Source organism: Macaca mulatta, chromosome 11, assembly GCF_049350105.2.
Source record: "Macaca mulatta isolate MMU2019108-1 chromosome 11, T2T-MMU8v2.0, whole genome shotgun sequence".
NCBI classification, from domain to species: domain Eukaryota; kingdom Metazoa; phylum Chordata; class Mammalia; order Primates; family Cercopithecidae; genus Macaca; species Macaca mulatta.
In genome coordinates this window covers 117,856,936-117,882,922 of record NC_133416.1, presented here as the reverse complement: position 1 = coordinate 117,882,922, position 25,987 = coordinate 117,856,936, and the positions used below count along the sequence as shown (strand labels likewise).

At 49.1% G+C, this 25,987-nt stretch overlaps 1 protein-coding gene across 8 annotated transcripts in view; it reads left to right on the top strand.

The window, feature by feature from the left end:
- The first annotated feature begins 8,039 nt into the window (after positions 1-8,039).
- The window catches only part of HVCN1 (hydrogen voltage gated channel 1), a 41,303-nt gene continuing 23,355 nt past the window's right edge, over positions 8,040-25,987 (top strand). For 2 of the 8 annotated variants that reach the window (XM_077955082.1, XM_077955079.1), the window contains exons 1-3: positions 8,040-8,328; positions 9,569-9,652; positions 15,029-15,068. Coding sequence is in view for 3 of the 8 variants with exons in the window: in XM_077955079.1 (XP_077811205.1) it covers positions 15,048-15,068 (21 nt within the window). In the remaining 5 variants the exon portion in view is untranslated. Of the gene's footprint in view, positions 8,329-8,910; positions 8,965-9,152; positions 9,189-9,568; positions 9,653-15,028; positions 15,069-20,307; positions 20,419-25,987 lie in introns of those variants that run through there. The other 6 variants (XM_028829870.2, XM_001108107.5, XM_028829867.2 and 3 more) reach the window with 5 other exon arrangements.

Here is a 25,987-nt window from a genome sequence, read left to right as displayed (position 1 = left end):
AGGAGGAAACTCCTGGAAGTCCTGCAGACAGCACTCGGGTCCCCCTGGCCAGAGCAGTTGATGATCACATGACCTCTGCTGCAATAGGTAACTGCAAGGGGTGCGGGGGAGTTCAATGTAGACTCCTGTGGTGGAGACGGCTGGGAGTCCTCCCAGGTCGGCTCTCCTCCAGTGCTGCAGCCGCTGTGGGAGCCTCTAGTTGGCCTGGAGGATGGAACCAAGGTGTGGAGAGCACTTTCCACCAGCAACCAGCAGGTGGAACAAGGGGATGCTGCTAAACCCTTGAGTATGAGGTTCTGCTCACTAAAGTGAGTTAGAACATATTTCCAGCGTCTTCTGCCTCCATCTTCCCAATGTTAAGTCTCACCCACTTCAACAGACAGGAAAGGTTGGGCATAGAGTCTCACGCCTGTAATCCCAACACTTTAGGAGGCCAAGGCAGGAGAATCGCTTGAAGCTAGGAGTTCAAGACCAGCCTGGGCAACATAGTGAGACCCTGTCTCAACAAAAAAATAATAATAAAAAGCAGACAAGAAAGATCCTAAAGGACTGGAGAACTTGGCCCATGAACACTAGCCGTACCCACTCTCTCTCTCTGCAGGCAGGGAAGGAGCCCACTGAGAATCCTGTATCGGGAGCCAGGTTCATGTTCTAGCTCTGCCTCTTACCAGCTGTGTGGCCGTGTGAATAATTCTCTGAGTCTCAGCCTTAGCTGTGAAATGGAGACAAGATGCTTAACAGCCAGGTGCGGTGTCTCATGCCTGTAATCCCAGCACTTTGGTAGGCCAAGGTGGGCAGATCACGAGGTCAGGAGTTCGAGACCAGTCTAGCCAATATGGTGAAACCCCATCTGAACTAAAAATACAAAAATTAGCCAGGTGTGGTGGTGGGCACCTGTAATCCCAGCTATTAGGCAGGGCTGAGGTAGGAGAATCGCTTGAACCTGGGAGGCAGAGGTTGCAGTGAGCTGAGATCATGCCACCACACTCCAGCCTGGGCGACATAGCAAGACTCCGTCTCAAAAAAAAAAAAAAAAAAAAAAAAGATGCTTAGCACAGTGCCTGGTATATAGTAAGAACTGAATCAATGGGTGTTCTTGCATTCCAGGCGCTGTGCTAGTCTTGGGGGGACTCCAGTGTGGCCCCCCCCCGTCCTCCCCTTTCTCGCTCCCTTCAAGTGCTTTCATATCTCCTCTCCACTCCCTCCCTCTCTGCGCTGTTCACCCTATCAGTTTCCATCTGACACCACTTATTCATTCCTTCCTCTTCCTCAAAACACTCTTCTCTTGGTTTCCAGGATCCCATACGCCCTTGGTTTTTCCTTCTACCTCTTGGCTACTCTTTCTGTCTCCCTTTGCAGCCTCTTCCTCACCTGCCCAGGCCCTAGCTTGGTCCTGAACCCCTTTGTCAACACTCTGGAAGGGGATCCCAGCCCAGGCCTTGTTGTCAATTCCAGCTGTGCACTGATGACGCCCAAGTCTCTTTGCCAAATTCCTGACTCAGATCCTACTGCCCAGGTGACACCTCCACTTCGACAATTCAAACGAAACATTATCAAAAACAGGGACATCCTCCACCTGGCCCCCTCGCAGGCTTCTCTGCTCGATAGAGGGCACCATGGTTCACCCTGCTACTCTGCCCTTCCTCTCCCCTCGATGTCCAGGCCACCCACAGTTCCCACCTGTCCATTCTGTCTCCCACATGGATCTGGAATCATGCCCCTTTTTCCTTCCCTACTCTCAAAAGACTTGTCCAAGCCATCCTTATCTCTCTACACTTCAATTTTTATCTTCCCTATAATCTAATCCCCACCCAACAACCAGAGTTATCTTTTTTAATCAAACCACATCAGTGGATGGAAGGATAAGCAACATGTGGTATACCCATATAGTGGAATATTCTTTGGCCATAAAAGGAATGAAGGACCATGCTACAACACGGATGATGCTTGAAAACATTGTGCTAAATGAATGACACCAGACGCAAAAGACCATATATGATGATATTCCACTTAAAGCAGGCAAATCCATAAAGATAGAAAGTAGACTAGCAGGTTCTTAGGGCTGGAGGAAGACGGGAATGGGAGTAATTGCTTCACGGGTACAGAGTTTCCTTTTTTTTTTTCTTAAAGATGGGGTCTTTCTATGTTGCCCAGGCTGGTCTCGACCTTCTGGGCTCAAGCAATCCTCCTGCCTCAGCCTCCAAAGTGATTGGGATTCCAGGTGCATGCCACCATGGATGGGGATTTTGACAGTGTTTCCTTCTGAGATAATGAAAATGTTCTGGAACTAGATAGTACTGCAGGTTGCACAACATTGTGAATGTACTAAATGCCATCAGCTGTATACTTGATCATGGTTAACATGAGAACATTTATGTTATGTGTATTTTACCATATTTTTTGTAAAAAAATCAAATGGTCCCAGCCGGGTACAGTGGCTCATGCCTATAATCCCAGCACTTTGAGAGGCTGAGGTGGGTAGATCACCTGAGGTCAGGAGTTTGAGACCTGCCCTGGGCAACATGGCAAAACCTCATCTCAACTAAAAAAATACAAAAATTAGCTGAGCATGGTGGCGGGCCCTTGTAATCCCAGCTACTCAGGAGGCTGAGGCAGGAGAATTGCTTGAACCTGGGAGGCAGAGGTTGCAGTGAGCCGAGATGGCGCCATTGCACTCCAGCCTGGGCTACAGGAGTAAAACTCCAGCTCAAAAAAAAAAAAAAAAAAAAAAAAAAATCAAACGGTCCCTCCCCTGCTTAGAACTCCCATGGCTTCCTGTGCTCTGTATGGACTCCAGCCCCTTCTGTGGGCCTCTGGCCTCCTCCCCAGCCTTACTTCTCATGACTCTCTTCCCTCTCCTCTGTGTATCCATAATCCTGGCCTCCTTTTGGCCTCATCAGGCCAAGCTCTTCCTACCTCAGGCCCTTCGCACATGCTGTTCCCTCTTCTGAAAAGATTTTCCCTCTCTCTTCATAGCTGATTCTCCTTCAACTTTCAGTGTCCGTTTAAATATCACCTCCTCAGAGACCCCTTCCCTGCCATCCTGCCTCAGTGGCTCCTCATCTCAGTCTCCACCTTTTGTTACCTCCACCACAACCCCCAGCTCATTCCTTTGCAATACTTAATTTTTTTCAAGACAGGGTCTCACTCTGTCACCCAGGCTGGAGTGCAGTGGCGTGATCACATCTCACTGCAGCCTTGACCTCCCAGACTCAAGCAATCCTCTGGCCTCAGCCTCCTGAGTAGCTAGGACTACAGGCATGCACCACCATACCTGGCTAGGTTTTTTTTTTTTTTTGTGTGTGTGTGTGTGTGTGTGTGTATACACACAAAAAAAATAAAATATATGTAATTACACAATTATAATTATAGAAATATATATATACACACACATATATTTTAGAGACAGGGTCTCACTATGTTGCCCAGGCTGGTTTTGAATTCCTGGCCTCAAGTGATCTGCCTGCTTCATCCTCCCAAGGTGCTGGGATTGCAGGCGTGAGCCCCCGCACCCAGCCCCTTTTCAATACTTATTGCTTTTTAATTTGTTGTTTAGTATTTGTGTGCCTCCCTACATAGACTAAGTTTAATGAGGGCAGGCAGGACCTGCCTGTCTTACTCCACTCTGTATTCTCTGCCTAGCACATTGTTGGCACTCAGAAACTCTTTGCTGAATTGATGACAGATCACCCAGTGGGCAAGAGAAAGAATGGAGGCAGGATTTACACACAGGCCTCTTTGATGCAACTCCTGTGTTCTTCCTACTCCTCTGTGTGACTCTGAACTATGAGGCAGAAGGCTGAGTCAAGTGCCAGAGAAGAGAGTCGGAGGTGACCATGCCCTTTTCCCATAGCTACGTCGTCAGGCATCGTTGCCCAGGCCTTGTGCAAATCCCGTCATGTGGCCGTCACTGCTGTAGATAAATCATATCTGCTGGGAAAGGCGCCTCTGGGCCTAAACAACAGATGTCACTCTGAGAAATCCCAACAGAACCCCCACCCTGTCCCTGACTGAGAACTCATCTACTTTGCTCTCCCTCTGTCCGTTTTCTCACACTCTACCAGAGCCAGGACAGGGCTTTTGCTCTAGGAAACGAAGTGGCCAACTGCAGCCGTTGAAAACTGCCTTGGAGGAACCAAAACCAGCAGAGGCAGCCCTCTCTCTTCCTGCTGGGCAAAGCCAGAGCTGGCCACTGCCCTGGCCCAGCCCCAGCTGTCCTGGAGCCCAGGGAAGGCCCAGTCCCCTAGGGCTATACTCAGATCTTCCTCAAAATGCTCCATGTGGCCGGGTGCGGTGGCTCATGCCTAGAATCCCAGCACTTTGAGAGACTGAGGCGGGAGGACCCCTTGAGCCTAGGAGCTTGAGACTAGCCTAGGCAACATAGCAAGACCCTGTCTCCACAAAAAAATAAAAATTAGCCAGGCATGGTTATGCATGCCTGTGGTCCCAGGTACCCAGGAGGCTAAGATGGGAGGATACTTTGAGTCCAGGTGGTCAAGGCTGCAGTGGACAGTGATTGCCACACGGCACTCCAGCCTGGGCGACAGAGCAAGATCCCATCCCTAAATAAGTAAGTACATGCTCCATGAACATCAAAAGGCAGGACACCCAGAAAACTCAAGCAAGCTGGGCTCACCGCTTGGTAAGAAATGCGGAGGAGCGGGGGTGGGGCAGGGACCGGGGGTGGGGCTTGTGTAAGAGGACTGCCTTGTGTAAGAGAACTGTGTAAGTTCTGACCAAACCAGAACAAGTCCTTCATCTAACGCAGTTCCTAATCTTTTTGTAATCTGGGGCCTTTGACATCTGGGGAAGCTTCCGGACCTCTTCTGAGAGTCATGTTTTTCAATGCATAAAACAGAACGAATGCATTGTATTACAAATGACGCCAGCTATCTTGCATTGAAGTTTTGAATTTTTTTTCACTTGTAATAAATAGATGAGGCTCCTATAGTACACATGAAACTATAAGAACAGCTGGCTCAGTAACTACTATAATTTTGAAGTAATGATACATATAAGTTATATTTTGAGATATCTGCAATAACTATACTGTGGTTTAAAAACATCTGTGATTTCGACTGATGACAAAGTTAGTGGGTTTTTTTTGTTGTTGTTTTTTGTGTGTTTTTTTTTTTGAGATGGAGTTTTGCTCTTGTTGCCCAGGCTGGAGTGCAGTGGCGTGATCTCAGTTCACTGCAACCTCCACCTCCTAAGTTCAAGCTATTCTCCTGCCTCAGCCTCCCAAGTAGCTGGGATTCCAGGCACGCACCACCATACCCAGTTAATTTTGTATTTTTTTAGTAGAGACGGGGTTTCACCATGTTGGCCAGGCTGGTCTCAAAACTCCTGACCTCAGGTGATCCATCCACCTCAGCCTCCCAAAGTGCTGGGATTACAGGCGTGAGCCACCATGCCCGGCCAGTTAGTGATATTTTTAATGCAACTGCAATTTGTTACATACATTCATAATTGAAGGAAATATTAAATTTCAGTTAAAGGCCAGTGGCTCACATCTATTATCTCAATTAAAAAAAAAATGTGGGGATGCTGAGGCGGGAGGATTGCTTGAAGCCAGGAGTTTGAGAACAGCCTGGGAAACAAAGCAAGGTCCCATCTCTACAAAAAATAAAAATAAATAAATAATAAATTAGCTGGGTACAGTAGCATGTGCCTGTAGTCCCAGCTACTTGGGAGCCTGAGGCAGGGGTATCACTTGAGCCTGGGAGTTTGAGGCTGCAGTGAGTTGTGCTCGAGCCACTGCATTCCAGCCTGAGCAACAAAGTGAGACCCTGTCTCTAAACAAACAAAGTAATAATACATTTCAGTTAGAGGTTAATGAAAATAAAACCAATTTTTTTCCCACCCAAGTTCATAGACCTCCTGGATTCTTTCTGTGGACCTTGGGTTACTCTTCCCTAAGTTTTTTTTTTTTTTCTTTTAGAGACAGGGTCTTGCTCTGTCACCAAGGCTGGAGTGCTGTGGTGCAACCATAGCTCACTGCAGCCTCGAACTCCTGGGCTCAAGGGATTCTCCCACCTCAGCCTCTTGAGTAGCTGGGACTACAGGGACACCACCATGCCCAGTTAATTTTTTAAAACTTTTTTTTTTAGAAATGGGGTCTTGTTCTGTCACCAAGGCTCATCTTGAACTCCTGGGCTCAAGCAATCCTCCCACCTTAGCTTCCCAAAGTGCTCAGACGACAGGTGTGAGCCACCGTGCCCGGACTTCTGCCCTAAGTATTGTTGGCCTCACTTTCCCAACTAAAATGGGAGCTCACTAAGAACAAAGGCTGTTCCTTCACCTTACACTTGGTAGCTTGAAAGTGCCTACCACACAGTAAGTGGTCATGTGTTAGTCTGTTAGGTCTTTTGGATTTTCTAGGTAGACAATCACATCGATTGCAAATGATAGTCTTTCTCTTTTCAATGTTTGTATTTCTTTTTTCTTGTCTTGTTGCATTGACTGAGATCATTAATGAAATGTTGAATAGTAGCAATGGTGGAGGGCACCCCAATCCAAATCCTGTGCCTGGGGATAACAATGTAACACATTTGAGATCTTTTCCTGTCCACTGAAATGTCTGAGCAGTAGCAGGATTTCAGTGAACACAACAATGCTGAGAACATCACCAAATTCTCCAGACTTGCTGAAGTGCTCCTTTGGGATCCTGGTTCCCAAAAAGTACGGACATAGGTCCCTGCTGGTGGCCCCAGGTTCCAGGCCATCAGTAAGGCTGGGAGCTGCAGACTTTCTCAGGGCCACTGCAATGCGGAGCAGAGGCAAGTACCCGGGGAGAAGACTGAGAGATGCCTCTGTAGGGGAAGGGATGGGGGAAGGCAGCCAGAGGATTGAGCCAGGCCAGGGGTTGAGCCTTGCCTTGCCTTAGCAGGGCCTGCTGAGGTCACCACCTGTCTACACTAAGGGTCTAACTACAGGCAAGACCAGATGTAAAGACAGAGGACTGCAACTTCCAGGTGTGCAACTAGGGGACGGGGTACTTGTTCCCTTTTCCCTTCCTCAACCAGAGGGGAGTGAACACAGAGGAGGGGCTGTCGGGAGCAGTCCCCACATCCTCTCTAGTCTGTGTAGCTGGCCCTGGAGGAGGAGGAGAATTTTTAATAAAATATAAGGAAGTTGAAGTTGAAAATGGACCAGACTATGCCTTAGGAACTAGCATAGGACTGTTGTAATCATACATGACTGAGAAGTCAGGAGATCCGACCAAAATATTTTTAAGAAAGCCTGCTGCAGGCCGGCTTTCTCATGCCTGTAATCCCAGCACTTTGGGAGGCCGAGGCAGGCGGATCACTTGAGGTCAGAAGTTCAAGACCAGACTGACCAACATGGAGAAACCCCATCTCTACTAAAAATACAAAAATTAGCCAGGCATGGTGGTGGGCACCTGTAATCTCAGCTACTCGGGAGGCTGAGGCAGGAGAATTGCTTGAACTCAGGAGGCAGAGGTTGCAGTGAGCCAAGATCATGCCATTGCACTCCAGCCTGGGTCACAGAATGAGAATGTTGTCAGGTGCAGTGGCTCATGCCTGTAATCCCAGCACCTTAGGAAGCCAAGGCAGGCAGATCACTTGAGGTCAGGAGTTCAAGACCAGTCTGACCCACATAGTGAAACCCCATCTCTACTAAAAATACAAAAATTAGTCGGGCATGGTGATGCTGGCCTGTAATCACAGCTACTCAGGAGGCTTGAGGCAGGAGAACTGCTTGAACCTGGGAGGCGGAAGTTGCAGTGAGCCAAGATCCCATCACTGCACTCCAGGCTGGGCGACACAGTGAGACTCCGTCTCAAAAAAAAAAAAAGAAAAGAAAGCCCAGCAGAATTGAGGAAAGCCGAGTCAGTTGAAGCCGTGGAAACAATACCCCTATGGGAGGCAGAAGAATGCACCCCCCTACCAAGATATCCACATCCTAACCCCCTAAAACCTGTATGTTGCCTTAAGTGGCAAAGGGGAATTTGCACATGTGACTACCAGAAGGATCCTGAGCTGGAGAGATTAGCCTGGATGATCCAGGTGGATCCCATATAATCACAGGGCTCCTCAGAAGGGAGAAGGCGCTGTAACCGTGGAGGCAGAGGTGGATTGAGGCAGCCAAGGATCACAGGCACCTCTCCAGCCCGGAAGGGCAAGGAACACACTACCCTGGCGCCTCCAGAAGGCACAGCCCCATCCACACCTTGATTCTGGCCCTGTAGGACCCATCTGAGACTTCTGGCCTCCAGGGCTGTTAAGATAACACTTTTGTGTTAAGCCACTAGGTTTGTGGTGATCTGTTACAGCCGCATGAGGAAACTAACACAACCCCAAGGAGGTGAGCCTCTCCCCACAGCCCCGACCCAACCGGAAGGGAGAGGGGTGCAGAAGAGGGCTCTGCAGGATGTTTGGGACAAATGGTCTCTGGGGAAAGACAGAAGCTAACAGAACTGATTCCACTGTGTGAACAGGGTACTGGGAGGGCCCACAGGGGAGGGACTTCAGAGCTGGGCCTGCGCCAGAGTTAGCCAGGAGCAAGGCAGCCCAGGACAGGCAGGGGCTGCCCGCAGGAAGGTTCGCTCTTGCCAGTACCATCCCATGAGCAGCCTCAGCGCCCCCGACCAAGAGGAGTCCTGAGGGCTGCGAGGTTGCTCACTCCTTACAGCATGCTGCCCAGCCTCCACCCCTGCATGCAGAAACTGTGCAGGGGACGAGCCCAAGGAATCAGGACATCCGGAGGCAGGGACGGCCCGGAGACGGTGGAATGGAGCAGAAGCCCCCCGAGAGGGGTTGGCGGGATGAATTCGCCCCGCTCCAGCCTGAGGAGGAAGGAAGTAGTTCCCTCCGCCCACCCTTTCCTTAGGCTGGTCCGGGGCAGGATTCTCGTGATCCGCGATTCGCTCCCACGGGCGGGACCTTTGTAACTGCGGGAGGCCCAGGACAGGCCCAGCCTGCGGGGCGGGAGGCAGTCGGGGTGAGGGAGGTAGGGACGAACGGGTGGACTGACCACAGGCAGGGACAAGGGGGCTGAGACCCGGGGAGAGGCCTAGACGCCCGCCAACGGTTGGGGGGCTGCGGGCAGTGGGGGCGGAGACGGCCCGGGCCGGGGCGGGGCCTGGTACGGGGCGGGGCGGGCCGGGCCAGACCTGCTCCGAGGCTCCCAGTCGCAGCGGTGACCGCGGGAGGGTGGGGCGCCGGGTAAGTTCTCGGGCCGGGCGGGGGGCGTACCCCACTTGGCGTGCAGCCCTTTCTCCAAGACCCCCAGTGCCCGATCCCTTTGAGAAGAGGGGACCCCCTCGCATCCCCGCTGTCCAGGCCTCGCCGCTGAGCCCCAGCAGGACCCCAACCCTCGGTTGCCCTCGGCTCTGGCGTGTCCCAGCGGGGGCGGCGCAGCCGGGCAGTGGTTCCCTCGGCGAGGACTGGAGTCCAGGGGAGGGGGACGCGGGAGACGCCGGCCCCAGTGACCCCCCCCCCGCCCATCTCGGAAAATTGGTGGTGCGCGCCGCCCTGGGCCAGGTGCCTTCAGTTCTTCACACTCCGTGCAGCAGCCGCAGGTGACCATCGTCGTCTCTTAACAGGTGAAGGAGCCAAGACGCAGAGAGGCCAAGCCCCTTGCCTTGGGTCACACAGCCAAAGGAGGCAGAGCCAGAACTCACAACCAGGTCTGTGTCCCCTAAGTCCTCGGATGCATCGTCCCTGCCCCGCTGCCCTCCTGGGAGATTGTGGGAGAGAAGTAGGGGTACAGGCAGTGCTGGGTGTCCCGGGAGAAGGCTGCAGTGAGCAGACCCAGCCATCCCTGAAGGAGGAGCCCCGGGGCAGCAAACCCTTCCCTGGAAACAGTTTAAAAACACCGACCTGTTGGAGACAGAGATGCTGAGGAACGAGCATGGTTGGGGCCAAGGGAAACACCAAGACAGAGAGGGGAGAGCGGTTCCTCACTGCAACTTCCTCCAGGAACATTGCCCCCACCACTCTCACCAGTGCTAGGTGTGGGGGATCTTGCAGGCTCAGCTACGTGACTTAGCCTGTCTGTGCCTCAGTTTCCGCATCTGTGCCATGAGGTTAAGCATGTACCTACCTCTCAGGATTGCCGAGAAGATGACATAAGATGTTTGGTGTACAGGCTTAGCCCCCTGGCACCAGGTTACTACCAAAAGTTCATGGTTCCAGTGCCTGCTCCACCCTCCGTCGCGCCCCTCTGAGGGTAATTCTCTGTCCTGGGCACCTTTAACTTCAGGTTGTTCAGGGCTATCTGAGATCTGCAGGATTTCCGGACAGCCCCACCAACAACTAGGAGCTGCTTGGGTAAGACCAAGGTGAGGGGGCGGCAACTTCTCTGGCTCTGACTCCCCAGAGAGAAAGGCTGATAAGGGCAGGGTTTTGAAAATCTCTGGGCTGAGGTTTGCACAAGGTCCAGAGCTGCTCCGTGGCCCCCAGCCCTCCCCGCCACTGGTTTAGCAAGAAGGAGGAAGCCAGAGTGTTCTTGTCCCCAAACTTGATCCTTTGCTAGTCACTGGGGCTTGGGCCCTGGGAGCTGTCATCCACCACCCTCCTCCTCCTCCCTTCCCCACAGTCTAGGCCAGCGACAAGTTCTAACCCAAAGTATATCCTGAATCCGGCCACTCCTCCATCCCCTACTTCCACCCTGAGTCCAGGCTGCCAGCATCTCTTGCCTCCTCATCACGCTTGACCCCTCACTCCTATCCAAATCCCTAGCATCGCCTGCCAAGCCCTCTCCATGATAAGGCTCTATGTGATTATTCTCGATTCTTCTCTCCGGCCACTGTCCTGTACACTGCTGTCCCCAGCCTCCTCCTCCTAAGTTCTCCACTCTCTCAGGGGTTGTACACAGTGCACATGCTCTTCCTTTTCCCGGGAATGCTCTTCTCTGCAATCTGTGACATACTCCCTTGTAATTCAGGGGACACCTTAAATGTCACGTTGTCCCCGACCACCCCACCTAAGGAGACCCCGCCTGCTCCCTGGCCCCTTACTGTGGCTGGTTGGCTTTCCAGTGCTTAGCTGGGGATGTGGTCTGTCTTGTATATTTCCTTGCTTCTTTGTTTGTCTCCCAGGTAACATGTCAGTCTACCAGCATCCTGACCTTGCCCTTGCCCTTGCCTCTTCACCTTGGATTTCCCAGAACCTGGGAAATCAGTGCCTGGCACCTAGGAAAGACGCAGATACTTTTGTACAGTTGCATGCAATGTGTCAGCCATCAGCCTATTTTTCTTCTCATTGCTTGACAGCATTTTTTTCTCCTGTTTCTACATAGACCTCAGAATTATCATTCCTCCCAAGAGCCCACTGCCTTCCTCAGCTTTTCCCTAAAGTAGGGCTTGAGGGTTGAGGGCCACTTCCAGGTTTTAACCGTACTATTCAACTTAGCTATAAATATCATTGTCCATATTGTGCATGTTTTTGGCTATCAAATGACTTCTTGGAGATACAGTTTCCTAACTGAGGCGTGCAAGTCAAGGATGGGATCATTTTGAAGGCACTTACCTCTTGTGACCAGGTATCTATTTAGAAAAATCATCTCCAGGAATGCGTGCACATTTCCCTGCAGCTCTGCAAGCATTGGGTTTTACCCTTTTTATTTGTTTTGGCTAGTTTAATGGAGAAGGGCATGGTAGTTTTACATTTTCTGTTGCTTGAATTGCTGAAGCTGAGTGTTTCTCTGCATGTGTGCTAGTTCTAGTTCCTGTCTTGCAAAGGAAGGAAATCTCCGGGGTACCTTAATTCTTCCCTTCACCTCCTCTTGTGGTGATGGTTCCACTTGAGCCCCTCTCGTGAGAGCAGGTTGAGGATCCCAGGGGGCTGGTATGGGGACATACAAAGCTGAGCTCTGCTAGGTCCAGAAGCTGCCCAGTCAACCAGCGAGAAACTCTAAGAGTCCCTTGCACCCTCAGCATGTAACTGTGGGGAGAGAAAGAACCTTTTTAAAGTTTTCTTGAAAGTTTATTTCAAAATAATTTTTTAGAATTAGGCCAGGCACGGTGGCTAATGCCTGTAATTCCAGCACTTTAGGAGGCTGAGGCAATGGATCGCTTGAGGTCAGGAATTTGAGACCAGCCTGGCTAACAATGGCAAAACCCTGTCTCTACTAAAAATACAAAACAAAATTTAGCTGAGCATGGTGGTGGGCACCTATAATCCCAGCTACTCAGGAGACTGAAGCAAGAGATTCACTTGAACCTGGGAGACAGAGGTTGCAGTGAGCCGAGATCATACCACTGCATTCCAGCCTAGGCAACAGAACGAGATGCCGTCTCAGGGGAAAAAAAAAATGTATAGAAGTTACATAGAGAGAGAAGGTGCAATGGCTCACGCCTATAATCCCAACACCATGGGAGGCTGAGGCAGGAGGATCGCTTGAACTCAGGAGTTTGAGGCCAGCCTGGACAACATAGTGAGACCCACCCTGTCTACAAAAATTAGCTGGACCTGGTAGTGTGTGCCTATAGTCCCAGTTACTCAGGAGGCTAAGGTGGGAGGATCCCTTGAGTCCAGGAGTTTGAGGCTGCAGTGAGCACTGATCGCACCACTGCATTCTAGCCAGGGTGACAGAGTGAGACCCCAACTCCAAAAAAGCAAAACAACAACAACAAAAAACAAAAAAAAAAAACAAAAAAACAAAGGGTGCAACGAATAACCTTGCAGGGTTATTCATTGAAGCACTGAGGTGGGAGGAGATTGGAAACAACCGTAGGTGTCCATCACTAGTGAGATTAAACACATTCCTGCAGGGGGCTCCTGTGCAGCCATGGCAAGGCGTGCACTTCATGCAGGATGCACTGGTATAGAACCACCTCTGAGATACTGTGTTAGTCTTCTGTGGCTGCTGTAACAAATGGCCACAAGCTTGGTAGCTTAAGATAACACATTTATTATGCTGCAGTTCTGGAGGTCAAAAGTCCGCAATCCGTCTCAGTGGGCTCAAGTCAAGGTATGGGCATGGCTGTGTTGCTGCTGCAGGCTCTGGGGGAGAATCTGTTTGCTTGCCTTCCCAACTTCTAGAAGGGCCCACATGCCTTGGATTGAGGCCCCATCCTCCATCTTTTAAAGCATTGAATCTTCAGATCTTTCTGACTCCAGCCTCTGCTTCTGTCCTCACAATCTCTTCTTTCTCCTGCCTCCACTTATCAAAGACTCCTCTGATGACATTGGGTCCACTAGGATAATCCAGAATCATTCCCGCCATCTTGAGAGCTGCAACTTAATCATATCTGCAAAATTCTTTTTGCTATGTAAAGTAATATACAAGTTCAGAGATTAGGGCATGTGCATCTTTGAGGGGGAGCATTATTTTGCCTACCACACCCTAAAGGGAAATAAGGTTCAGAGCAGTATGTGGGTTCACATTTGTTTACGAAAAAAAAATAGAAGGTTGGGGGAGAGTGTATACTCATGTGCTTATGAGGGCATAGAATACTCCAGAAGGCGACGTAGGAAACCGGTCAGAGCAACCGCTTCTGGGAAGGAGAATGGGTAGAGGGGAGATTGACTCGTCATAGAATATCTTTTTATATAATTTAAATTTTTTACTACATGCATAGATCACCTATGTTAAAAATAATGTTTTAAAGCAACACCTACTCATTGTAAAAGTTCACACCTCCCAGAAGCAGAGAAAAGCCCTACACCCTTTTCTTCCAAAAATAACCACTGCGAAGAGTGATCCTTACAGACCAAAAAAAAAAAAGCATCTGTATTTCTTTTGAGTTAGATGGGGTCATCCTGTAGACTCTGCCGTAATGTGACTCCTCTGCTTGCTCTGTGGCTGGCGTCTTTCCACGTCCTTATGTGAATACTCAAACAGCACTAGCAGCTCCTGCTGCTCAGAGGTGCATTCACTGATGTAGCTGGTGGTGGATGTTCAGAAGGTTTTACTGCTTTTCAGAGCAACCCCAACACTGTAATGTCTGTCTTTTTTAAATTGGAGTGAAATTCACATGATGTAAAGTTAACCATTTTGAAGTGAATAATTCAGTGGCATTTAGTACGTTTCACAGTGTGCAGCCTTCACCCTCTATCAGAATATTTTCATTGTTTTTCTTTGTATTAAAATTAAATCATTTTTCTTTTTTAAAAATACCTTGTTAGCTGCATGGAACATTTTTGTCACCCCAAAAGGGAGCCCCCTAAGCCATTAAGCAGTCACTCCCCATTCTTCCCTTCTTCCAGCCCCTGGCAACTACCAATCTGCTTGTTCTGTTCTGGACATTTCATATCCTGTTCTGGACATTTCATATCAATGGAATCATACAATATGTGACATTTTATGTCTGGCTTTTTTCACTTAGCATGGTATCTTTGAGTTTCATCTACATTGTAATATGTATCAGTACTTTCTCTGGCTCTCTCTTTTTTTTTTTTTTTTTAAATGGAGTCTTGTTCTGTCACCCAGGCTGGAGTGCAGTGGCATGATCTCAGCTCACTGCAACCTCTACCTCCTAGGTTCAAGTGATTCTCCTGCCTCAGCCTCCCAAGTAGCTGGGATTACAGGTCCCCACCACCATGCCCAGCTAATTTTTGTATTTTTAGTACAATTGAGGTTTCACCATGTTGGCCAGGCTGGTCTCAAACTCCTGACCTCAGGTGATCCACCCACCTCGGCCTCCCAAAGTGCTGGGATTACAAGTGTGAGCCACCACACCTGGCCCCCTTCATTTCTTTGTAGGGCTGAATAAAGTTCCATTGTGTGGATAGACCCATTTTGTTGATCCATTCATCCGTTGATGGACAAGTGGGTTGTTTCTACCTTTTGGCTTTTGAGAATAATGCTGTGGAAAGCTATGAACTTTTGTGTACAAATAAGTGTTTGTACACAGGACTCAAAGTCCCTGTTTCAGCTCATTTGGCTCTATATCCAGGATGTATGCCCTCCTACATACACTTTGTACTTTACACTAATTTCAGGCACAGTTAAAACTAAACTAACTTAAAACTAATTTGTCAGAAAGAATTGCAGAGCAAATACCAAGGTAGATGGCAGCAGGATGATAGATCTGGACAAATGTCTTCTTATTTTTCAGATCCAGAGGCAACAGGGACATGGCCACCTGGGACGAGAAGGTAAATGAATTCTGTGGTCTTGCAGCATTAGAGGATATCCTAACCTTGAGAGGATAATTCTGTTTGGTGTTTCAAACAGGAGAGGGAGAACCACCTGTTTAGATGTTTCCACTATACTGAAATATTTAAAATCACAATGATCAAAAGCTATAAAAGGACTTCACAAAACCTCCAAGTAGCCTGATATTCCACATCAGACCATTTGAATCCCAGTCCTACATGTTAATAACTATGTGCGTTTTTTGTTTTTTGGGTTTTTTTTGGTTTTTTTTTTGAGATGGAGTTTCACCCTTGTTGCCCAGGCTGGAGTGCAATGGTGTGATCTCAGCTCACCGCAACCTCTGTCCCCCAGGTTCAAGTGATTCTCCTGCCTCAGCCTCCCGAGTTGCTGGGATTACAGGCATGCACCACCACACCTGGCTAACTTTGTATTTTTCGTAGAGATGGGGTTTTTCCATGTGGGTCAGGCTGGTCTCGAACTGTGCATGTTAATAACTATGTGTCCTTAGGCACAAAGTAACTGTGCCCTTCAATTCCCTAAGCCTCAGTTTCCTTATCTGGAAAATAGTGAAAAGATTATTTACCAGCCCTGCCCTTGAAGGATTGTCGGGAAGATTTGATAATACAATGGTCTCAGAATGTTAGGCAAGTACTGAGCCCATAACAGGGCTTGGGCACAGCAAAGTAAAGTCACTTCTCCAAGATCACACAGCTAGAAAGTGGCAGAAATGGGATTTCACACCAGGCGTGGTGGCTCATGTCTGTAATCCCAGCACTGTGGGAGGCCAAGGTGGGCAAATCACTTGAGGTCAGGAGTTCAAGATGAGCCTGGTCAACATGGCAAAACCCCATCTCTACAAAAATACAAAAATTAGCCAGGCATGGTGGCATGCACCTGTAATCCCAGCTACTGGAGAGGCTGAGGCAGGAGAATCGCTTGAGCTTAGGAGGCAGAGGCGCGGTGGCTCATGCCTGTAATTCCAGCACTTTGGGAGGCCAAGGCAGGTGGATCACCTGAGGTCAGGAATTTGAGACCAGCCTGGCCAACATGGTGAAACCCCATCTCTACTGATAATACAAAAATTAGCCAGGCATCATGACGCACACCTCTAATCCCAGCTGCTTAGGGGGCTGAGGCAGGAGAATCGCTTGAACCTGGGAGGTGGAGGCTGCAGTGAGCCAAGATCGCGCCATTGCACTCCATCCTGGGTGACAAGAGCAAAACTCCATCTCCAAAAAAAACAGAAATTGGGATTTCAACCTGGCCTGACTCCAGAGGAAATGCTTTCCTCCTGTATCTTGTGGCCATCTCGAGTAGGAAATAGACTGTTTTTGATATCTGAGGCGCAGGTTTGTTGGATTTGGGGGGCATTGGTTGTGAAGATTGGGGGCGAGGTAGAAAGGAAGTGTTGACTTTCACATCAGCTGTTCATCTTGAGGTTCTGGGAGCCTGGCCAGGCCAAGCTGGCAAGGGCAGAGCAGGAAGCTCAGGGCAGCAGCAGGGGTGAGTGGGGCAGAGTCTGAGAAGCAAATGTGAGGGTCAGAATGACCACAGGATGGTGATGATGGTGATTGTGTGTTTCATCAAATTGATGACCCCGGTAACTGTAAGAGTTAGGAGCCCCAGGAGCTCCAGGTATCCATAAGAGAGTCAGCATGGAAGAAAGGTTAAGTGGGAACTGTTCATGCTTTTCCTTCATTTGTAGTTCCCTATTAAATTAGGCAAACCAAAAAGAACATTCAGAAATGCTTAATGCCGATTAGACTGTGATGAAACCAGCTCACTCATACATAGCACGGGGAACTGGGTTAACCCATGCCACTGTTCTAGACACAAAATTTGACCATGTATATCAAGAATCTTGAAAATTCCCATATTCAAGCCTGGTCATCTCACTTATGGGAAAAGAACCCAGAAAAAATAAAAAGTACAATTTATGGCACCATGTTCTTAGCACATGAGACAACACTGTAGATGCACCTTATTTTATGTACTATGAAGAAAAAAAGTGAAACAAGCATGTGCTGCCATTTACTGTGATTAAAAGTAACACAAGCCTGAAACCGGTCAATTGTCAGGCCCAGCTGGATTTCAGAGACGTTAAAATGTGAGAAAACGTGGTCTTAGGATTGGATTAAAAACCATCCAAAATGGTTAAAAAACATGCAAAATGCAATAATGAAGACCATTTGGCTCCTTGGTAAGTTTCCTGGTCTCTGAATAGGTGTGAATCTGATGCATATAGTGGTAAAAAATAAGATAGGAAATTGTCTGCTGTCTTTTTTTGTTTTGTTTTTTGAGATAGGGCCTGGTTCTGTCTTCCAGGCTGGAGTGCAGTGGCATGATCTTGGCTCACTGCAACCTCTGCCTCCTGGGTTCAAATGGTTCTTGGGCCTCAGCCACCCTAGTAGCTGGAATTACAGGTGTGCACCACCATCCCCAGCTAATTTTTTTGTATTTTTGGTAGAGACAGGGTTTCTCCATGTTGGCCAGGCTAGTCTCGAACTCCTGGCCTGAAGTAATCCACCTGCCTCAGCCTCCCGAAGTGCTAGAATTACAGGCATGAGCCACCGCACCTGGGCCACTGTCTTTGATTATAATTGTAAAAGATATAGACAGGTGGGAGAGAAAGAGGTAGACAGGTAGATGACACATAAGTTTGGTGTGCTGGGATTGTTATGAATTTATTTCCCTTTCTTTTCCTCTTTTCACAATAGTAATACTAAAAGAAATAGATCAAGGCTAAAGATCTGTTCATGGGGTAAAAGGTAGCAGGTCAAACTGGGGGTATGCATTTGAGTCTGGGCGTTCCAAATGAGGCTGGGGGTTGCAGGAACGAGTTGGTGGGGTGAGGGCCTTGTCAGAAGCCCATACCAGGGTATAGGGACAGCAAGGGAAGTAGAGATTGAAATACAGGACCAGGGACACACCTTAGGGAACTCCCAGGGCCTGCAGCCTGGAGCCTGGAGCCTGTTTGTGGTCACACAGAGGCTAGCCTGGGAGGGCGTTGTCAGGAGGGCGTTGTTGGGGGGCTGGGGAAAGGGCCAGGACCACTTGTGGCAAATAAGCCTCTTACTGGGTTGAAGAACATGTTCCTTTTCATGATCTGCCCTTATGGAATTAATTGTGTTTTGGGAAAAAGTTGTCTTAATGAGATTGCTTTTAGAAGTTTTTGTGTTAGCTCTCCTAGTTTCTGAGAGGAGAACAGCTGTGTTGGGGGAGAGACTGGTGGGGTTTTGTAGCCATGGTGCAGACCTGGCTTGCAGTTCTGCTGAGATAGGCTCACCAGCCCTCCTCAGAGCCCCTCTCTGCCTGCTTCCATCTCCCAGAGCCTCAGTTTTCCTCTTTTGTAAAATGGGAATGATCACACTACCTCACAGAGTTGAGGTGAGGGTTAAACAAGATTGCATGTGGAAAGCACTTAGCTGGGTGCCTGGCTCCAGCCTGCATTTAAGACATGGGAGCTGCTGGCTCTGTCATGAGGATGAACCGCTTTTCAGCCATCAGCTGACCTTGTTCCTCAGCACAGGTGACTGCACTCAGCAGCCACCTCTGGGGAACTTAAGAGCCAGGTGTGTGTAGAAATCCCTGCAACTGCTGGGCTCATTTCGTGTGAGGCATGCAGAAAGGCCCGGTGCAGCTGGGGTTCCTTACTCACTTCGGCTGCACATCGACCACGCCAGTACCCAGACCACACCCAGATGGGTTGAATTGGAAGCTCTGAGCCCAGGACTCAGGTTTTGGGGTGCCTTAAAGCTGCCGGGTGATTCCAACATGCAGCCTTGCCTGGGTAGCCCCTCCCTCTGCAGAAGGAGGAAAGAGAAATAGCTGAGCTGTGTGTCCTGTGGTTTCCATGGCCAAAGCATCACTAGACATTGGCTCAGGCAACCTAGTCACACGGGTGGCAGCTCTACATTTCTACCTGGGTAACTTTTTCCTTTTTCTTTCTACACTTTCGTAAAACAAATTGCACAGTCCCTGCTCCTGGTTGACATGACTGATGTCACAGGCTTGGAGCAGACTCCCCTCTCAGTCATTCCCAGGGAAATAGGCAGAGTGTGTCCCCCTAGAACTGTCTTTAAACTCAACCCATTGGCGGGTCCTGAAATCCATTGAGTGGGCTACAATCAACCTTTTAAGGAATGAAATAGGGCCGGGTGCATTGGCTCACACCTGTAATCCCAGCACTTTGGGAGGCCGAGGCAGGTGGATCACTTGAGGTCAGGAGTTTGAGACCAGCCTGGGTAACATGGAGAAACCCCATCTCTACTAAAAATACAAAAAATTAGCTAGGTGTGGTGGTGCACGTCTGTAGTTTCAGCTACTTCTGGGGCTGAGGTGGGAGGATCTCTTCAGCCCAGGTGGTTGAGGCTGCAGTGAGTCCTAATCATGCCACTGTCCTCAAGCCTGGGTGGCAGAGTGAGACCTTGTCTCAAAAAAAGAAAAGAAAAGAAAAGTAAATAGAATAAAATGGAAAATAAGATCTCCTCACATAGTAACTTTAGGGCTAGTTATAGAATGTGTGTACACAAGTCAGTGTGTACTGAGAGGCAGGGTATGAAACGTGATTTCTTATTGAGAAACACTGCTCCAAACTCCCTTCCCAGCACGGGGCTTCGCCGGCTGTGAGGAAGGTGCAGGGCTGGGCAGTGTTCATGAGGGGTCCTGCAGGAGGAGGGGGCGCTGGGCTGGGCAGCCTGGGTTGGAATCCTAGCCTTGCTTCTCACTGGCTGTGTGACCTGGGGCAAGTCACTGGCCTCTCTGTTCTCAGTCTCCTCATCCATAAACAGAGACATTGCAGTCCCTGCCCCATGGGCTTGTTACGGTATGTTAATGAAGGTCTTTGCACAGAGCTCAGAAAATATTAAACAGCAGGTATTCTAGGGATAGTTGCAATGATTACAGTTCCCACTCCTGTAAATATGTCCCATTAGTCTGCATGCAGCCCTGCCATCATCTCACCAGGCTGAGCGGCTCACCTATCAAGACAGGAGGGTTCCTAACCCTATAGAAAAAGGAGAGAGCTGGGGACCATGGCTTTAGGAGGACCTGGGCCACCAGCTAAACCCCTCAGCCTGTAAGCAGCCCATCCTGCCAGAGCTGATCAGCTGTCACGGTGGCTGTTTTCATGAACCTCAGACTTCCTCCCCACCCTAGAGAAGGAAAAGTTTCTACACTTATTTAAAGACTTCCCTGATTTTAAAAATAGGCCTTCCTCAGAACACAGATCCCCTGGGGCAGGAGGGGAGAAGTGCTGGGGCAGCTGAGCCTGCTGCTTGGAGTCCTCTTGCCTCCCCACAGAGAAGAGATTTGTTCAGGGGTTTCATTCCAGCTTCCACCATCCAGGAGGTATGTTCAGCAGGAGCCTGCGGTCTGCCAGGCACAGAGGTCATGCTGTGAACAGTTGGGCCACATGAGAGTGTGATGGGAAAGGCCTGGCTGGCTCCTGAGAGCTGGGACGAAGAAGAAGATAGAGGACAGGGTGAGAGGGGGTTGCACATTCTACGCAAAAGAAGTCACGTGTGCAAAGGCCCTGTGGTTGGAGAAACCAGCCAAGTATGAAAGGCTCAAAGGAGACAGTGTGGCCAGAGTGGGGAGAGAGGTGAGAGGGAAGGTCAGCTGGGCAGATAGAGGCTACAGCGTGCAAACAGGAGTGAACTTCTGGAAGGCATTGGTGTCTTTTTTTTTTTTTTTTTTTAAAGAGACAAGGTCTCGCTCTATCACCCAGGCTGGAGTGCAGTGACGCGATCATAGCTCACTGCAGCCTCGACATTCTGGGCTCAAGTGATCCCCCTCTCTTAGTCTCCCAAGTAACTGGGACTGCAGGCGAGCACCACCACACCTAGTTAACTTTTAGATTTTTTTGTAGAGACGGGGGTCTCACTCTGTTGCCCAGGCTGGTCTTGAACTCCTGAACTCATGGATCCTCCCTCCTCTGCCTCCCAAAGTGCAAGGATTACAGGTGTGAGTGACTGCTCCCAGCCAAAAGTTTTAAATAAGGGAGTGTGTCAGGGTCCCCGAGACCCTGTGCCCAGCATCAGTGACTCACTAGGAGGACCTGTGGGACTCGCATGCAGATGCGCTCCTGGTGCAGATTAATTACCATGAAAGGATTGAAATTAAAATCAGTAAAGGGAAAAGGCACGTGGGGTGAAGTTCAGAAGAAACCTGGCGCAAGCTTCCAGAGCCCTCTCCTGGGTTGGAGGCAGAGGTCCTAGGGGTCACAATTCCTCCAGCAGGGAGTTGTGACAAGATGTGTGAAGTGTTTGCTAGCAGAGCAGTTCATTAGAGACCCAATGCCCAGAGTTTTCACTGGAGCTGGGCACAGAGGCACCCTCTGCCTGGCACTTAGAAAAGTTCCAGACTCTCCAAAGGAAAGTAGGAGTTCAGCATAAACCATGCTGTTTCCACAAGCAGTCTAGGCACAGTGAGCTGCTCTTATCAGGGAATGGTGGGAATTTTCCAGAAGTCCACGTTCCCAGATGCCAGTGGAGGCTAGGCAGGCCTGTCTGAGGAAGGCAGCCTCAGGCCTGCTGGGCTGGCCCTTTTCTGCACGGGGAGTGATGTAGTCATGCTTGGAGGGATGCTCTCCTGCAGCTGATAGAGAATGCAGCAGGGAAGGAGAGAGCAGAGAGGAGCTGCGACAGCCTCCAAGTGAGGTGGGGAGTTGGCCAGGGCAGTGGCAGAGGGTGGGAGAAGTAGGTGGCAGATCAGGGGTCACTTAGTTGCCGAAATGCACCAGGCTTAGTGCTGGATAGGGCTATAGAGGAGGGTGAGTGAAGCTAGGACAGGGGACAACTGCCCTGGCCCTGCCTGGGTGGCGTTAAGACCCTGGACCAGGAAGCAGCACACCTGGCTGCAAGTCTATGGACTGTCCACTGACAGGTGGTGGTTACCGTGTTGCAGGCCTCAGTTTGCTCCTCTGCTAAGGGAGGTAAGACTGTATCTCAGAACCTTGATCCCATCTCTTATTTTATTATTATTATTATTGAGACAGAATCTTGCTCTATTGTCCTGGCTGGAGTGCAATGGCTTGATCTTGGCTTACTGCAACCTTCATCTCCCAGGTTCAAGCGATTCTCATGCCTCAGCCTCCCAAGTAGCTGGGATTATAGGCATGTACCACCCCCACCCCCACCTAATTTTTGTATTTTTAGTAGAGATAGAGTTTCACCATGTTGGCCAGGCTGGTCTTGAACTCCTGGGCTCAAGCCAGCCACCTGCCTCAGCCTCCCAAAGTGCTGGGATTACAGGCATGAGTCACCACTCCCAGTTCCATCTCTTAAAATATCATTTTTGTTACTTAAAAAAAAAAAAAATCTACTTTTCTGCCATTTTTTTCTCCGTATTGGCAGAGGAAAGAACAAAGCTGGTGGACTTGAGTTCCTGTGCGGGCTTCATCACTTACTTATGATTTTATGTTTTTTTGTTTATTTTGAGGTGGAGTCTTGCCCTGTCACCCAGGCTGGAGTGCAGTGGCACAATCTTGGCTCACTGCAACCTCTGCCTCCCGGGTTTGAGTGATTCCCCTGCCTCAGACTCCCAAGTAGCTGGGACTACAGGCACGTGCCACCACGCCTGGCTAATTTTTGTATTTTTAGTAGAGATGGGGTTTCCCCATGTTGGCCAGGCTGGGCCTGAACTCCTGACCTCAGGTGATCCACCAGCCTTGGCCTCCCAAAGTGCTGGGATTACAGGTATGAGCTACTGCACCCAGCCTTGTGTTTGTTTTTTAACAACTCTACATGAACATATGTATAGCATAATAAAACAGCAAACAGGTATATATTAGGTTGAATCATATGAAATTGTCCATTTCTTCTAGTTTTTATCTACAACGATGGCATTTTTAAGTCCTCTTTTATATCAGAAAAGTTTTCTTGAATTATATCTTTGTTCTAGCCTATTAATCTAATTTCCTTATTCAGGGATTCCAGTTATGAGTATATTGGTTCCTTCTCTTCCCACCCTCACTAAATACTTCATTCACCACTTAACTCCCTGCAGGCTGGATCTCACTCCAAAAATGGCAGTTTCTTAGGGATAAACGTTGTATTTGTTTTCATGCTGCTGATAAAAACATACCTGAGACTGGAAAGAAAAAGAGGTTTAATTGGACTTATAGTTCCACATGGCTGGCAAGGTCTCAGAATCATGGCGGGAGACAAAAGGCACTTACATGGTGGCAGCAATGATGAGAGAGGAGCAAAAGCAGAAACCCTGATAAACCCATCAGATCTTGTGAGACTTATTCTCTATCAAAAGAATAGCGTGGAAAAGATTGGCCCCCATGATTCTATTACCTCCCCCTGGGTCCCTCCCACAACACATGGGAATTCTGGAAGATACAATTCAAGTTGAGATTTGGGTGGGGACATAGCCAAACTACATCATTCTGCCCCTGACCCCTCCAAATCTCATGTCCTCACATTTTGAAACCAATCACGCCTTCCTAACAGTCCCCCAAAGTCTTAACTCATCTCAGCATTAACCCAAAAGTCCACAGTCCAAAGTCTCATCTGAGACAAGGCAAGTCCTTTTGCCTATGAGCCTGTAAAAATCAAAAGCAAGCTAGTTACTTCCTAGATGCAATGGGGGTACAGGAATTGAGTAAATACAGCTGTTCCTAATGGGAGAAATTGGCCAAAACAAAGGAGGTACAAGGTCCATGCAAGTTTGAAATCCAGCAGGGCAGTCAAATTCTAAGACTTCAAAATGATCTCCTTTGACTCCATGTCTCACATCCAGGTCAGGCTGATGCAAGAGGTAGGTTCCCATAGTCTTGGGCAGCCCCGCCCCTGTGGTTTTGCAGGTTATAACCCACCTTCTGGCTGCTTTCATGGGCTGAGGTTGAGTGTCTGCGACTTTTCCAGCTATATGGTGCAAGCTATTGGTGGATCTACAATTCTGGGGTCTGGAGGACTATGGCCCTCTTCTCTCACAACTCTACTAGGTGATGCCCCAGAAGGTGCTCCCACCCCACATTTCCCTTCCGCGCTGCCCTAGCAGAGGCTCTCCATGAGGGCCCTGCCCCTGCAGTAAATTTTTGGCTGGGCATCCAGGCATTTGCAAACATCTTCTGAAATCTAGGCGGAGGTTCCCAAACCTCAATTCTTGACTTCTGTGCATCTGCAGGCTCACCACCATGTGGAAGCTGCCAAAGCTTGGGGCTTCCACCCTCTGAAGCCACAGCCTGAGCTGTACGTTGACCCCTTTCAGCTATAGCTGGAGCAGCTGGACACAGGGCACCAAGTCCCTAGGCCCATGAAACCATTTTTTCTCCTGGGCCTCCGGGCCTCTGATGGGAGGGGCCACTGTGAAGGTCTCTGACATGGCCTGGAGACTTTTTCCCAAGGTCCTGGTGGTTAACATTAGGCTCCCTGCTACTTATGCAAATTTCTGTAGCTGGCTTGAATTTCTCCTCAGAAAAATGGGTTTTTCTTTTCTATCACATCATCAGGCTGCAAATTTTCCAAACTTTTATGCTTTGCTCCCCTTATGCAACTGAATGCCTTTAATAGCAGGCATTGAATGCTTTGCTGCTTAGAAATTTCTTCTGCCAGATACCCGAAATCATCTTTCTCAAGTTCAAAGCTCCACAAATCTCTATGGCAGGGGCAAAATGCTGCCAGCTCTTTGCTAAAACATACCAAAAGTCACCTTTACTCCAGTTGCCAAAAAGTTCCTCATCTCCATCTGAGACCACCTCAGCCTGGACCTTATTGTCCAGATCACTATCAGCGTTTTGGGCAAAGTCATTTACGAGTCTCCAGGAAGTTCCACACTTTCCCACATTTTCCTGTCGTCTTCTGAGCCCTCCAAACTATTCCAACCTCTGCCTGATACCCAGTTCCAAAGTTGGTTCCACATTTTCGGATATCTTTTCAGCAATGTCCCACTCTACTGGTACCAATTTACTGTATTAGTTTTCACACTGCTGATAAAGACATACCTGAGACTAGGAAGAAAGAGGTTTAATTGGACTTACAGTTCCACATGGCTGGGGAGGCCTCAGAATCATGGCAGAGGTGAAATGCACTTCTTACGTGGTGGCAGCAAGAGAAAATTAGAAGCAAAAGCAGAAACCCCTGATAAACCCATCAGATCTTGTGAAACTGGTTCACTATCACGAGAATCACATGGGAAAGATTGGCCCCTGTGATTCAATTACCTCCCCCTGGGTCCCTCCCACAACTCATGGGAATTCTGGGAGATATCATTCAAGTTGAGATTTGGGAGGGGACACAGCCAAACCAAATCATATCTAATAGGTTTGGTATCAGCCAAACCTATTAGAAAAAAATGCAAAGTTTCACCCACCAACCCAGTCCCTCTCTCCTCCTGGGAGTTGGGGCTGATTTTGTCAGTTTTCCCATAAATGTAGATTGAGGACCCCTTTCCCTGTCGGTGCATGAGGTCTGCAGGCCGGCCACACGGTGGCGAGGTGCTCTGTGGTGTGGGTCTTCCATGGCGTCCTGGGTAACAGACTTTGAGGTGGTTTCTAGTTTTGGGCTATTGAAGCAGGACTGGAGCGAGCACCCGTGTGCACGTGGGGTCTCCTGTCAAGTCAGGCGATAAGGGCATTTTAAATGTTGATAGAAAATAAGGTAGCCATGGTGGCACGCACCTGTAGTCCTAGCTACTTGGGAGGCTGAGGCGGGAGGATTGCTTGAGCCCAGGAGTTTGAGGCTGCACTCCAGCCTGAACAACAAAATGAGATCCCATCTCAATAAAAAGGAAATAAAATTTTGATATAAATTGGTTTAGGGCCAATCCCCTCCTTTGTCCCCAAGTCTGGCACATCAGAGAGACTCAAATATTTTTTTCAAAAGATGAAAGGAACTGCCCTGTTACCCTCCTAGGAAGGGTATACCCATTTACATGCCCAACAGCTGGCATACAGGAGTGTCCACTTCCC